The sequence below is a fragment of the Mastigoproctus giganteus genome, chromosome 6 (genome assembly GCF_048544385.1).
Source record: "Mastigoproctus giganteus isolate SK-2022 chromosome 6, ASM4854438v1, whole genome shotgun sequence".
Taxonomy (NCBI): domain Eukaryota; kingdom Metazoa; phylum Arthropoda; class Arachnida; order Uropygi; family Thelyphonidae; genus Mastigoproctus; species Mastigoproctus giganteus.
In genome coordinates, this window is record NC_143580.1 from 62,870,840 (window position 1) to 62,886,571 (window position 15,732).

The following is a 15,732-nucleotide window of genomic DNA, read 5'->3' on the forward strand; positions in this document are numbered from 1 at the left end:
TAGTGTACATTAAATTTTCGGTTATGCTGTAATAGGTTGGTTCCTTGCATAATTTTGCCAATACTAATGCTGACTCTTTGTTCTTTGAATCTATATTAATTTCATCCTCTGTTACATAGAGGAGATTTTATTTTGCTTTTACTCTTCTTGAGAAGTTCGGTGTCCTATGAGGTGTGAATACTATAGCCAGTAAAGCTGTTTGCAATAATTTCTCTGAATGTTTCAGCCAACTCTTTATTCTAGTTATGTCACATGATTACAGAAGTCTTGCTGTAATGTTACTATGCCTTAACACAGGGAAAAGTACTATGTTGGCCTGTGGCATAGTACTAAAAGTACTATACCACAGGATAACAATTCTCATATCAATTCTCTGCCTTGTGCCTGTGCTGGTTTCTTTTCAATCCAGGTGGACTCACCTATGAAGCCCCTAATAGATAACAGATATACTAGTCATGTTAAAAACTCGTTTGGGCCTGGGTAGGTGTCTTTCTTCTCTCAGGATATCATGCCTCCCAAGTAGAGGCAAGAACAGTGCAACAAAGTGCTCGTAGACATGGGTGTATTTACTTTTTGGGTCAGTTTAATTCTGATGGTCATTCATGTACTTCTATATACATTAAGAAAATCACTTAAGAAGTTGCTGTAATCACCAGTTACTCTGTGGCAAATGGGGAACTTCAAAGGTTGGAGGACATATATACAAGATTGCTAAAACTCCGACCAGGGAAAAACTACAACCAGAGGATTTGGCTTCTGTGAAATTACAATACTTTGCTGAAATTCTGCACATATAACTGCCATGTGTGACCTGAATATCATCTCCATCAGAATGATGCTTTCAAGTGGAATGAAACATGGATTAGAATTTGGTTATGCTCAGTCCATCATGTTTATGACAAACCTCAAGGACCATATTCTACAGGATTGAAAAATTAGTTTCTTATAAATTAACGAAACATAAGAAATTGAAAAAAAAAAATAATATATATATATATATACAACGTACCTGCGAGAAGGCAGGCTGGTACCATTAGATGAGACAGTACCACTCAACAGGTCCAATGATTCAAGGCTTGCATTACTTGTCCCATCTAGAAAAAATAAACATGTGATACCTTTAAACTTAAAAGCTACAATATATTTCTGAAGCATTTTTAAGTAATATTTTTCTGGATGAAGCAATAAAAGGTTTCTGGTGTGAAAAGTAGTGTTTTATTTTAATACAATACACTGTCCTGCAAAAATATTAGAGAATGTCACTAACAACACGCAGGCCCAGCATGTGCAGTTCCTGTTATTTATTGTTATTTATTTATTTTTTTTTTTTTAAGGAACATTTGCAACTGAGGCTATATTGCTCCAGGGATATGCGGTGGTCATTCCTTGACCTTTCCACATCCTCTGTATTCGGTGGTCACGGGCTCGAACCCCACCTGGCTGCGGAAGCGTCCATTTGCAGTTCTGATAGTGGCAATCCTACATGGCAGGTTAGACCAGATTTGCACAGTGATGTTATTCTAGACCTGTTTGTGAATGAACTTCAGATTCTGAGACTAGTCTTGTATGTGCTGTTTCAGATTGTCCCAGATTCTTTATGTAATTCATATCTGGCAACTGTGCAAAAATGTAGATATGCATATGACTGGAGTACTCTACTTATCATTCATGCCCTGTGGGATGTGACAGTATCACAGCACACAGGGCATGAATTATTTTTAATGGTGATGAATTTTTCGCTTTGGAAATATCCTTTGCCATCAAATACATCGGCATTACAGAACACATTTGATCAGTAAGAATGTTCAGATACACCTTTAAAGGACAGGACCCAACAGAATACTGACAGGACTTGTATCATGAAATGACTGCAAAATAACACCATCACACAGAGCCTGCACATCAGTCAGTGCTAAACAATGGATTTAATGCAATTCATCTAACAACATCACATATTTCCAGTGCTTGACCATTCCCAGCACTGCAGGAAATGGACCTGCCTGTTTCACTTACACACACAAGGTATATGGATTACCATACAGCACTGTACCTATTGTGATGAGTTTCCCTATGTGATATGCCAGTTGACAATGAGTACTTAACAGTGCTTGTCTTAAATGCCTTATGATCTTTGAAGGTGTGGCAGGATAGACATCTACAGCCCCAGTAATGGGATATCTTCTTTGCATCTGGTTTTATCCCACAATGGCCAGTGACTGAAGACTCCATACCAATTTTTTAAACTAGTGTTCCACAAGCATTACCACACGATGTCCACTGGCTGAACGTTATTTAGTTATTGGCCCATCAATACAATCAAGACAGGCATACATGAAAACTCCAATACGGTTGCAGTTTCTCACTGCCAATACGAGAAACTGCAATGGTATGAACATGCAATGCTGTTGCTGAAGGAGCACTGCGTTTAATGAAAAGGGTAGGTGTACCTAATAAAGTGACAACTCAGTATACAGTTTTTCATGTCAATTCTAACTGAACAAGGTTTTCCTTGATTTCTATAAGGTCAACCTAAATCCCTTTTTCCCATAATGATTTGGTCTGAATATTGAGAATTTCCTGTAATAATTTTAGGCAGCCACGAACTTTTCCAATAATGCCACAACCGCTGAAAATATATTTTTTTTAACATCTTTATGGATTTACTTCAGTGTGCTTCGCATTCTTATATAGACTCCTTGTCTATATAAAACTTATATAGACAAGGAGCAATTAGTGTTTCAAGCCTTACCAATAAGGTCTGAGAAAAAATAAGAAACTGGCACAAAAAATTATTCACAAATTTCAGATTTCTTGGACAAAATTCCTTCATATAAAAATATGGAAAGGACAATCATGAAGTAAAATATGCCAAAATCTTCCATGTACAGAAAATCCAAGTGTCTAGATTCTGTGTATCAAATTATACTTTTTCTGACTCAAATTACAAGTTCTATTTTCCTAATTCATCTTTCTCTCAAAGGAATGTAAATTATGAATACTGACACTAGAAACTGCTAGAAAAATCTTGAAATTGTCAGGAATACATTTTCACACCGTATGACTACTGAGTTAAGATACCTAGTTACACATCATATGAATACATAGTTAGCTCTTAGTCAAGATGCATATTAAATCTAAGTGAGTGTGTGCAGTGCATCAAGTCAACATGGGTGACCAGTACCAAGATGAATAAGTTTGGTGTGATATAAGCACTGAGAAAACAAAATTCAAAGTAGGATTGCATTATAAGCATAAAGACTGATGGGTACACCAAACAGTTATAGAAAGAAATAGAGTGGGCCGGTAAACCAGAATGTCTTAATAATGGGGAATTAACTTTCCAGATGTTGACTGGAATTTGTAGGTTGGTCACACACACTAGCAAGACTTTTGTAGATTTCTTAGATAACTGTTTTCGACATCAGCATGTTAGAGAGGCAACAAGAAAGAGCAATACTCTTGATCTGATTATCAACAGCTATTATTCATGCATTAAGAATCTGCAAATAAAAGACCCACTGGGTAACAGCAATCAAAGTGTACTAATATGGAATTTAATTAAAGACATAACTACTGTCAAGGGTAAAGCGAAAGGCTTTTCCTCTCGTAAGAGGAAAACTGACTACATTGGTCTCAGACAGTTTTTAAATTCTATGCAGTGAGACCAATTGATAACGTTACCAAATTCTAAATGGGAAGCATTCACGGAAGTAATCATAGAAGCTGCTAGGTTTTTCATACCAATGAAGAAATACTGTCTGAGGATTAGACCTAAATGGATGTCAGATGAAATACTGAGACATGTGGCTTAGAAGAAAAGCACATGGGATGCATATAAATTATCAGGTGATTCAGAAGCCTATGGAAGATATAAATTACTCTGTATTCACAAAGTCACAAAGGAGATTAGTTGAGATAAAGCAGATTATGAGAAGTCTCTGGCAAAGAATTCAAAGAAAAGCAGCCAAGACTTCTGTGCTTATATTAGCAGCAGAAGGAAGGGATTGAATCACATCAGGCCACTTAAAATCAATGGATTAACTTTTAGTTGATGACCCTGTTCAGACTGCTGACAAACTGAATAGGCAATTTGCATCTACACCCACATATGAGGAATTCTTTAAATTGTTTGGGGAAAGGGATGCCAGAAGTTTATCAAACTCCAATGGGAACTAAATGACTCTGTAATAACTGAAAGGAAAGTGGAAGAGGAAGTGTTGAAGCTGAACATCAAAAAGGCGCCTGGGGTGGATGGGATCTATCCAATCATACTGAGAGAGGCAGCAAAGGAAGTAAGCACGCCTTTATCCATAATTATGTGAGCATTCAGGGGAGGTCCCTGTGGATTGGAGATGTGCAAATGCATCTCCAATTCATAAAGGGTGGCATGAGTAATTACAGAGTTGTGAGCTTAATATCTGTACCAGGAAAAATCATGGAGTCACTGGTTGAAGAAGTAATGTAGGACCATCTGGACAGGAATTAAATTATACTGCAGTCACAGCATGGCTTTTTAAGGGACAGTCTTGTCTAACCAATCTAATAGGTTACTGTGATGCAGTGACCAAGGAATTGGGTGCAAAAATAATTTTGATATCAGATACTTGGATTTCAGGAAGGCTTTTGAGATAATGTTGCACATAAAAGACTGCTATACAAACTGGAGCAATGTGGCATTAAGGGCAAGTTACTCTAAAGCAGTGTTTCCCAACGTGGGTCCCACGCCCCACATGGGGGCAATTTGATTGTTAAGGGGGGCAATTCAAAAATTGCTCGTCTAGAGTTTAAAACAACCGCCTACTATGATTTAACTTGTACAAAAGAAGAATTGTTGGTATCTCAATTTGAAATAAGCATTCGTTAAATGTTGTACTTTCTATAGAGCTGCACTTGAAAGTTTGGAGTAATATCAACTACAGTTTGCTCGGAGAGTATTGCTTACTATGCCTAGTGAAGGAATAGTACATACTGTATTGGACGATTGCTTATGGCATATGCAATGTGCAAGCAAAGTGGTTGTCTACTGTAGCCTACCGCAAACTCAGCATGTTATATGAAATAGGTAATTCCTTTCATACAAACGCTCGTTTGGGCATCGTGACTGTACATTTGGATAGGTTTGACGATCTCAGATTAAAATAAAAATTACTTTGTCCACGCACAGAATTATTATTAATGAAGAACTGTGAAATACAATGGTATGTATTTGTCATATATGTATTTCTGTGGTCTCAGTAAATAAGCAAATAAGTCCAAAAACTCGAATTTGCAGGAGAGGAAAAATAAACTTCACACTCTCATATAAACACGCATATATTCGAATATACAAATATTTATTACTCACGCTAAAACTACAATAACGAAGATAGCTGCGTGTCACATAATAGTAAATAATAAATACTTTATTATAGTGCACTTATCTCATTTTTGACAAATTAGACTTATCTGCTTGTTCACAGAGACCACAGATTTAATAGCCCGAATTCAGTAATTCGTGTGATTTATTCATTCAAAAAGCGTACTAATAATTAATTTTGATATATTAAAATAAAATTAAATTAACTTTAATGCATAGTTTATTTTTAGTTTTTGATTTATCTTATATTTATTTCTTTCAGTTGCGCAGTAAAATGAGTAGTGCAAGTAAAAAAAAAGTTCGTCAGTATTCAGAGGAATACTTAAAATTTGGTTTCATACCCGCTATCCACGATCAAAGGTCACCTTTTTGTCTTTTATGCCAACAATGCTTGACCAACGAATCAATGAAGCGAGGTCGTCTTGAGGCGCATTTGAAGGCGAAACATAATGCTCACGTAAATTCAGATTTAGATTACTTTCAAACTTTAAAGAAGAATTTTGAAAAAAGAGCAACATTAAAGTCTCTGTTTATTGCTCATACTGCAACTGTCAATCGTACTCTTGAGGCTAGTTATGAAATTTCTTTACTCATTGCTAAATCTGGGAAAAATCATACTATAGGAGAGAATTTAATCAAACCATCAATATCAGCATTTCTTAAAACAGTTCTGGAAAAAGATGACAAAGAAGTGAAAGCTATGCCACTCAATAACAATACTGTTAGCAGAAGAATAGATGAAATGAGTGAAGATATTGAAATACAACTTGTTGGAAAGCTGAAAACAAGAAAATTCTCAGTGCAAATGGATGAATCAACTTTGAGAGACAGTGAAGCTGTACTGATAACTTATGTGAGATATATTGATAAAGGTAATTTTGCTGAAGAAATGTTATTCTGTAAATCATTAGAGAGCACCACTACCTCCAAAGATATATATAATAAGCTAAAAAATTACTTAGATGACAATAATATACCAATGAAAAATATAACATCTTGCGCTTCAGATGGTGCTCCTAATATGATGGGCAAGAAAAATGGCTGCTTAAAATTGATGAAAGATGAGAATCCAGAAATGCTTCTTGTGCATTGTGTTATTCATAGGGAAAACTTGGTAGCTAAAAATATTTCGCCTGTTCTTCATGAAGTACTAAAATCAGTTATAAAATGTGTCAATGCTATTAAAGCTAATGCCAAATGTGAGCGTCTCTTCAAGCTTTTTTGTGAAGAACAAAATGGAGACCATGTGAGACTTTTACTTCACACTGAAGTAAGGTGGCTCTCGAAAGGGAACTGCTTGAAAAGATTCATGGAACTATTTGATACTATTAGTGACTTTTTAAGTGACAAACCTGAAATGAAGCATCTGTTAACGGTCGATGGTAAAGCATTTGTGAGTTATTTAGCCGATATCTTTGAAAAACTAAATATATTAAATAAACAACTTCAAGGAACAAATAAAACTCTCGTCGATGCAAAAGCGAAGATATTTGGTTTCATTACATTTATTGAATTATGTCAAAAATATATTTGTAACAAAAATTTTGAACAGTTTCGTTGGCTGCAAAAATGTGAAGTGACTGATACCGCTGTACTTGTTATTGTCGATCATCTGAAAATTCTGTCCGCTGATTTAAAAGAAAGGTTTTCTGATTTAAAACAAATTGATTTTCCAACCTGGATGATGCAACCAATGTTAGTGGATTTGTCTGATGTATCAATGCAGTACCAAGAAGAACTCTCAGAAATGCAAAATGATGAGTCAGTTAAAACTTTATTCAATATAAAAGGAGCGATGGCATGGCTTTGTGATGAAACAGAAATTAAATACCCAAATTCAACCAACTTTGCAAGAGAGCTATTGTTACCGTTTCCATCTTCATATTTAGCTGAATGTGGATTTAGTGCCATAAATGATTTGTTCCTAAAGAAAAGAAATCGACTGGATATCACAAAACGGGGAGACTTGAGACTGAAGCTGACTAAATTGGAGCCCAATATAAAATCTCTCTGCGGCAAGCATCAAGCACAAGGGTCTCACTAAATTTAGTGCACTCATCTAGAAGTGACTTCACATGGAATGTTGAAATTATTAAACAATTAAATAATAATTACTAAAAATTAAAATATTATAAAAAAATCTTTCATATAAATTATTTTGTACTTGAATTTTAGTTGTCCATTATATGTTTTGAAAATTTACTTACTGTTTTTTTCTTAATAATTTCCTAATGATTTCTTCCTAAAACCTAAGTTTTGTGTCCTGAACAAGTTGTAATTAGGCTTCATTTAGGAAATAATTCAATTTTTGAATATAAAAAATATGTATATCGGTGTTTCCCAACGTTACATAGGGGGCATCAGAATTTTAGAAAGACTTAGGTGGGGCATGGTAAAAAAAAGGTTGGGAAACACTGCTCTAAAGAGATGGTTAAGTGGAAGAAGACAGAGTGGTTATTGATGGGCACTGCTCATCATAGACTAATGTTACCAGTGGCATCCCCGAGGGTTTAGTGCTGAGCCCACTGTTGCTTTCAGTATTTATTAATGATATTGATGAATGTATATCAGACTTAATGTCAAAGTTTGCTGTTTATACAAAGATAAGCAGGCTGTTAATGACTAATCAGGGTGCGCTACTGAAACAAAATCTAAGAAAATTGGGTCAATGGGCCCAGAAATGGCAGTTGACATATACAGTCGATGTAATGTGCAGGTTCTAGATTATAATTACAAAGGCAGTTGAAGATTAACACTGACAAATGCTAGGTACTGCATATGGGTAGAAGTAATCCCAGAGTACTTATCAACTGTGTGGTACTACACCTAGGGTAATGGAAAATGAAAAAGAACTGAGAGTAATTGTCCAGTCAGATATGAAATTCTCTTAGCGTACAGACATGCTGGCAGAACAGATCATGGGGTTTTGTCAATGATGTACAGAAACTTTGTTATCAGGGATAAGGAGGTGATTATCCGATTGTACAAGGCCATGGTAAGGCCACATATTGAGTATTGTATACAGGTATGGAGGCCTCACTTTAGGAAGGATGCAGATTTGCTGGAATGGGTGCAGAGAAGGGCAATCAGATTGGTGAAGGGAATAAAAGGATATTCTTACCTAGAAAGGTTTCAGTTCTGCAAATTGCAGCTTCTGGAGACTATGCACACGTGGGGTGATATGGTTGAGATGTTTAAGGCCTTGAATAGATCGATTAAGTTGAATGTGAATGGCATTATTCCTATTGCTGAGACTACACACATGAGGGGGGCATAAATTTAAATTTGGGAAGGGTGGTTGCAGAATAGATGCAGAGAAGTCTGTCTTCAACCAACAGGTGGTTGATTGTTGGAACATGCTTCCAACTGTTGTTTTGGAAGTGGATGCTCTGAATAAATTCAAGAAAGAACGAGAAATTCTTGGAGCATATGGATGGAGGAATTCTGTAGGGGTTTTTTTTTTTTTTTTTTTTTTTTTTTTTTTTTGCTGATACTATATAACTTGCTTTCTTGCACCATTTACTACTACTAAAAAGAGGAGAAACTGTATAGCACTAGTGACTAATTCAACTGACAGTACAATAAAATGGTAAGAATTCTTATGTGTTGTATTTGTTGCACATTATAATTTATTAATAACAAAATATCTCAAGTCATCAAGCAGAAATATAGCATTTAAAGAACAGGAGTGTTATCATTCTGATAACACTCCTGTTCTTCATATGCTAAATTGGAACAGGTTTTAACAGTATAGAGCAGGGGTGGCCAAGGAGTCGATCACGGATTTAATTTCGGTCGATCACGACGAATTTTAAATATAGTCATCCCTCGATTTGTGCACCTTGTGCAATGAAATTTTTGATATGGTAGATCGCGGCGGCACATTTTGAAGGAAAAAAGTAGATCGCATCACAAATTAAGTTGGCCACTCCTGGTACAGAGCACAGCGAAAATCTAACAATTTAGTTTGCCTCTCTTCCACTTTATCACTTTAAACATTTTCTTCAAATAGCAAGAACTTTAAATATCATACAGCTGGCATTAACATTTCCTTTTAAATTATTTTATCCACAACCTTTTTTACTTTGTCTCTTTTTTTTTCTTTCTTTTCCTCCTTCCCAGAACTACCCATGAATGTGCCACAAGTATCAACAAATAATTCAAATTCATTGCATTAATTGTTACAATATGCTAAAAAACAAAATGAGAAAGAGAGAGAGAGAGAGGATGGAGGGGGGGGGGGCTTTTGTTTCACAAAAAATACAAGATGTTTATCCCAAAAAATAGTTTTTGAATTAAATTCTTCATACCTCATATGGTAGATCCTCATTTTTCACTATTTTGTATTGTCTTTGGCTCAAAGCTTAAAATAAGTGTGATGCATAAAAATACATGTATAAATATACCTGAAGTAGCAGGAATAAAAACAAACAGTAACATGTGGGATGCTATTATTCTGTATTGTGTTCCTATTTGACATATTCCTCATAGTACCATTTCTTTCTTTCAGCTTATTATTATTGTTTTTGTTGCATTGGCAAAATTTTATACACGTAAGTGAACAAAGTGAGGCACACCATTTACAGAAATATATCAATTTAATCTAAGATAAATGAGAAAAGGAAATGAAGATTTTATTTTAAATCATCACTACCTCCAGTATCAGAATCCTTATTAGATACAGGAAAACAAGTAGTAACTGCAGCATGAAAAATGTTTCTGTTACCATCACATCGTTCATTTAACATGGACTGTAAAATACTCTGAGCACCTGGGGAACCTATAAATGAAACAATGATTATAAAAGTTCAGTTATTAAAATGGTGTTTCATTTCTTAAAATCATTTTTGCATTACTAATTCTTATGTATTTCATTAACTGATTGAACTGAAGAATATTTGACTCTTTACATATGAATTAACAAAACAGATTAAATCCTGCCGCCTTCTGCTGTTAAGTGTTTAACTATATTAGCAGTAAGTCTGCTACATGTGGGTGGGTCCCCTATAGTGAATTAGCAGTGGGCTCTATGAACATAAATTTTTGGAAAATTTTGAAATTTGTATTGCATGAAAACTTTGGAAAAAATTTGTAATTAAAAGCAGGTTCTTTTTTTTTATGCAATAATATTCTTTACATTTATTTATGTATTAAATAAGTCAGTTTTATCAAATTGAAAATCTGAATTCCACAGAAATTTAGCAATTTCAGCTTTTGTAAGTCCAAATCAGACCACTGAGTTCAACAGGTCCTCCTTTTGCAATTTTCAAACCTTTTTTTTTCTGTGCTGCTATCTATTAAAAACTGTCTACAATTAACTGGAAACACATATAACAAATGACAGTACATAATAGAAAAATTACACGACAATTGATAATACTACTGAAAGGGTTAATCACTTAATAGATGTTCATTATACAGAATTTAAATTTAATCCTTACCTAATCAAATATATATTTAAAAATAATTAAGTTACAAATTTTCTAATAATATTAGCATCACTTTACATTATATTATTAAGGCAACATTTTAATATGCTGCCCACAATTTATCCAGTAAACTTCTCATGCCCGTTTCCCCACATGCTGTCCATTTAAATATGAGCAACCTTAAAATTCCCTACTGAGCAAAACTCATAAAAAAAAGTATCATTAGATATAAATGTGTTACATGGATGGAATATATGACAGAAAGAAATATTAATTCTAGCAGAATAACTGCAGAAAGTACCATAAGTAGATTAGGACAAAATTCCTGAAATCAACATTAAATATAATACAACAGCATGCGAAACTACAGAATACACAGTAACACATGTACTGGCAAATTCCAACACAACAATCCCATAACCATCCTTTTTCAATTTAAAATATGTCCACTTGTGTGTCATTCAAAAAAGGATACCATAAGCATTTAGTTGTTCAACCCAGTCAAAGCTTTAAGCACTTCAAGCACAATCAGGTCTGCTCACAGATGCCTAGGTTACTAGTTCTGTAAATTGAAGTATTTGTAATTCACAGATCCCAAAGTCTTTCTGGGAGAACTATTTATGTCCATGACTTAATTTTGTTGCTCTTCTTCTTCTTTGCACCCATTCCAACAGATCTACATCCTACCGAAAATGAGGCTGGACCTTTTTGATCCTTGCTGGCAAAACTGGCAAAATTCTCATATATCATTGACAGAAACCAATGCATTGTCCTAGCAGCCTGCTTGCACTGGCCAAAGATTTACCCCTACATTTTTTTCATTCTCCATCACTCCCGAGTGCTGTACCACCCAAATGATATGTCATGCTGGGATTACCACTACTGAAGTGCCCGAGTGCTGTACCACCCAAATGATATGTCATGCTGAGATTAACCACTACTGAAGTGCAGTTCCTTACATTTATCTATGTTAAACCTCAACTACCACTTCTCAGCCAATCTGCATAATTATTCTAGGCCTTATTACAGTAGCATACCCTATTTTTGTCATTAATCAACTTTTGTGCAATTTTTGACTTCCTAAGATCAATCTTCAATTCAGAATTGGTGCTGTGTTTCAGGGCAGGCAGTTTCCATTAACCAAGTCATAGATAAAGAATGTGGGATGAAATTAAATGTATTGTCAAAACATGGTCAGGACTATTTAATCATTAGTCAAATGATGGGATAAGTATATAATACCGCACCCCACGGAGGATACTTTGAAAAGAATGTGCTGATTTTTATTATTATTATATATAGCTGTATGTACACTTGTCATGTTGCCGTTTCAGTACCCCTCAATATTCCCTATTATATCATTACATAAGAAACCTATTAATATGCTTAAATTTAATTAAACAAAACTACAAGTATAAAATATATATACCTAAATCTCTCTCTAAAGATGCCAAAGTCTGCCTAACAGCTTCAATTTCACATTTCAAAACTGGTGGAAGAAGAGTCTGATGCTATATTATAAAATAATTATGATATTATTATTGAGCAATTTAACAAAACAACAATTATGGGAATACTTAGATGTCATAAATTACAAAATTTATATTATCTGGCCACTTTAAAATAAGGCAAATAATTAAGCTATATACAATAAGAGTATATCTACATAATACTGATTGCCATGCTTTTATGATATTCATTACATATCATAAAAGCATAGCAAAGGCATAGGTGTACTATTAAGTCTTAGAAAAACTACATTAGAGTGGTCAGCAATAGAACAGGCATTTCTGGAAATATATCAATTTGAATGCACAAATAGCCGTGCATTGAAATCCGTGCACAAGTAAAATTAATCTAAAAAGTAAAAGTCGCAATGCAGATAATAAGGAAATGATTACTGAGAAAAATAAATATAATCACAATCTAAAAAGTTATTTTTTATTCTGAATCAGAGGCAAGACAAGAGTATACGAAAATTTCCTTAATATCATCCCTAAAATTAACAAAGGGCAAGAAGAATGACTTACAGAAGAACAGTAGAATATAGTGACCACAGGTGCAATAAGGCATGATGGGTGTTGGAATGGCTTTAAGTGAAATCTGGGTTTCATAAGTTAAGCCTGCAAAAAAGCTGTTAAAGTGACAAGAATAAAAAACTGTTTTCTACACGTTTTTCAATGGATTCTGAGCTAATTTTGCTAGTCTGTTCTGCTACTACTCATAACTTTCTTGAAATTCATCCACGCATCTGTATCTGCATGTAACGAGTAAATAATGTTCAAACAAAATTTGCAGAATATTTTTTTTTTCTCACATTAACTATCATTAAGTGAGTACAGGTAACCCTTGTATAAGATGGTAGTTATGTTCCTATAAAATTTTGTGTAGTGCAAAACAGTGTTATACAGGACTAAGAACCAGTACAAAAAGGGGGTTTACGTTCCAAAAGCTAACGAAAAATACACCATTCCGTTAACAAAATGTTAACAAAAATACACCATTCTAAATTTCGTGGATCTTCTGCTCTCTGTCTAAAAAATCAGTAATCTGGGTTTGTTTGCTTTATAGATCTTTGTAAATTTCATCATATGGAACTAAGAATTTTTGATACTCCCTTTTGAACTTTTGGCTCCTTTCAATCAAAGAATCTGCATTCGAAAAATGAGATTCTAATTGCTCGGCTAACTTTATGCCTTCCTGTATGTTTTTTATTGTAAAATTTAGAACTTCAGAATTTTCATCTGCACTATCATCCTCTGAATTGATTTGGTTTACTTCTGATACCATTTACACCACATCCGCTTCACCAGCATCTTTATCTACCAGTACTTCTTGAACATCAGTAGTCATAACAAAATGACTTAGCAAGTTCTACTATTGCACGGATTCCGTTTTCTGCTGGTTCGACCATATTTCTTGAATGAACTGACTCTGGCCATACATTTTGCCAACACACATTTAATATTGATGGTTTTACTTCTTTGAGCGATAAAACTAGGATTCTGATACAGTCCACAACTGAAAAATGTTTCCATGCCTCCATTACTTCAATAGATTCGGAATCACTTTTTTCCAAAATCCATTGTAATGATTTTCTGATGTAATGAGCTTTAAAGGTAGATGTAATGCCTCAATCTAATGGCTGAATTAAAGAAGTTGTATTAGGTGGTAGGATCATTACTTCAATGTTTGGATAACTTAAATCTTTTGGGTGGCCTGGGGCATTATCCAATAGTAATAAAACTTTGAAATCTCTATTTTTCCACAAGATCAACAAGCACGAGTTATAGCACAGTACCTAATGTGGGGATTTCTCAATAAAGTAAAATAAAATACAGGGATTTCCCAATAATTTTTTTTGCATAACGACTAGCAAATCAACAGCAGGGATTCACAAAAAAATGAAATGTTGAAAAATTACATCCAACATAATAGCAGAGTTTTTCCCGCACAAAAGCTCAAAATTACCATGCTTTCCGAGGTTTGTCAAAATTCTCTAACCATGTTAGAGTGAAACCATGTTACATAAGCACCGTGTTGTGTGAGGATTGTTACAATTTATCAATTGTGTTAGAGCAAAACCATGTTGTAGAAGTACCGTGTTATGCAAGGGTTGCCTGTATTACCTTTTCATGCAATATTTTTTCAACATGAAAAAATGCTATGGTAGTTTCCCAATTAAATTTAGTCACAGAACCCTTTTATATTTCGTACAACATAACAGAACCTCTTAAATATTTTTAGCATAGCACATAAAAAAAAAAATGCAATGCAGGAAAAAATTTTTTTTTCAGTTCAAGGTCAAATACCTTCAAATTGAAAGTTACATTTTTCCAGGGGAAGGCACACGTTTTGTCCTTTTTCATGTCACATAAATAAATGCAGTCACCCTGTATACGTGTCTGTCAGTGAAAAAAAATAAGGTTTTACTTTTAATTAAATGATAATTATGGTATCAGATTTTTTGTTTATTATTATTAGTATACAAAAAACGTTTCCCACCATGAAAAATACGGATCGAAACACAGAGCGTAACCAATCACAGCCATTTGTGCGTCATTTCCTAGTATTTAGGTAGGTAGGTGCGGTGTATACAGTCGATGTAATGTGCGGGTTCTAGATTACAATTACAAAGGCAGTTTGGTGGACAAGCTGTGCAGTAAAAACAACCTGAGCCAAATATTGTCTCTTGTCCGCCAGATATAAACATACATACAATATTTTTAACTTTTAATGTGTAAAATTTTTTTCATTTTATTATTTTTTCACGGAACCCTTAATTTTACCTCACAGAATCCCAAGGTTCTGTGGAACACCATTTGGGAAATGCTGTGCTATGGTAAATCATAATTCATATGAACATCATTCCCTAAATGATTTTGTGCATCTCATGCTTTTTGGTCAATAAATTGGTGACATCTCATAATTATGTTCATGTTTGAGTGCCTTTTGAAATATTCTGATTTTTATTTTTTCAGAGCTTTTTAACTTTTGTGAACCAGTGTACAACAGATCTAATTATTTGATAGTATGAACCAGAGCTATAATGCTCAATATGTTCTACGTTGATATCAATATTTGTAAAATAATAAGAGAAGTTTACCTCAATATAATACGTAGAACACTTCCGTATGATACTCTCCAGTATCCCTAAAATGAAAAAATCGAAAATCTTACATTACAGTAAAAATTAACTGTGTTCTATTGATTTTTAATTATTTTTTACTGTAATTTCTTCATTTTAATTGCTGGAGAGTATCGTACGGAAGCCTTCTACGTATTATACTGAGGCAAACTTCTCTTATTATTTTACAAAAAAAAAAATCTAATTATTGAAAATTTTAATTTCAGAAGACATTAATGGCAGCTCATTCCAATTTCATCAGTAATTTTCAACATTTGGTCTGACACAACATGATCAAATAACGTTGCGCTACAAGATGC

The 15,732-nt window shown here is 34.2% G+C and overlaps 1 protein-coding gene across 2 annotated transcripts in view; it reads right to left on the reverse strand.

The window, feature by feature from the left end:
* hyd (E3 ubiquitin-protein ligase hyd) overlaps window positions 1–15,732 on the reverse strand; it is a 670,489-nt gene that overhangs the window by 389,916 nt on the left and 264,841 nt on the right. For both annotated transcript variants that reach the window (XM_090375987.1, XM_090375986.1), the window contains exons 18-20: window positions 12,215–12,296; window positions 10,011–10,136; window positions 1,010–1,094 (exon numbers count right to left, since the gene is read on the reverse strand). In XM_090375987.1, the coding sequence (XP_090232113.1) occupies window positions 1,010–1,094; window positions 10,011–10,136; window positions 12,215–12,296 (293 nt within the window). The remainder of the gene's footprint in view (window positions 1–1,009; window positions 1,095–10,010; window positions 10,137–12,214; window positions 12,297–15,732) is intronic.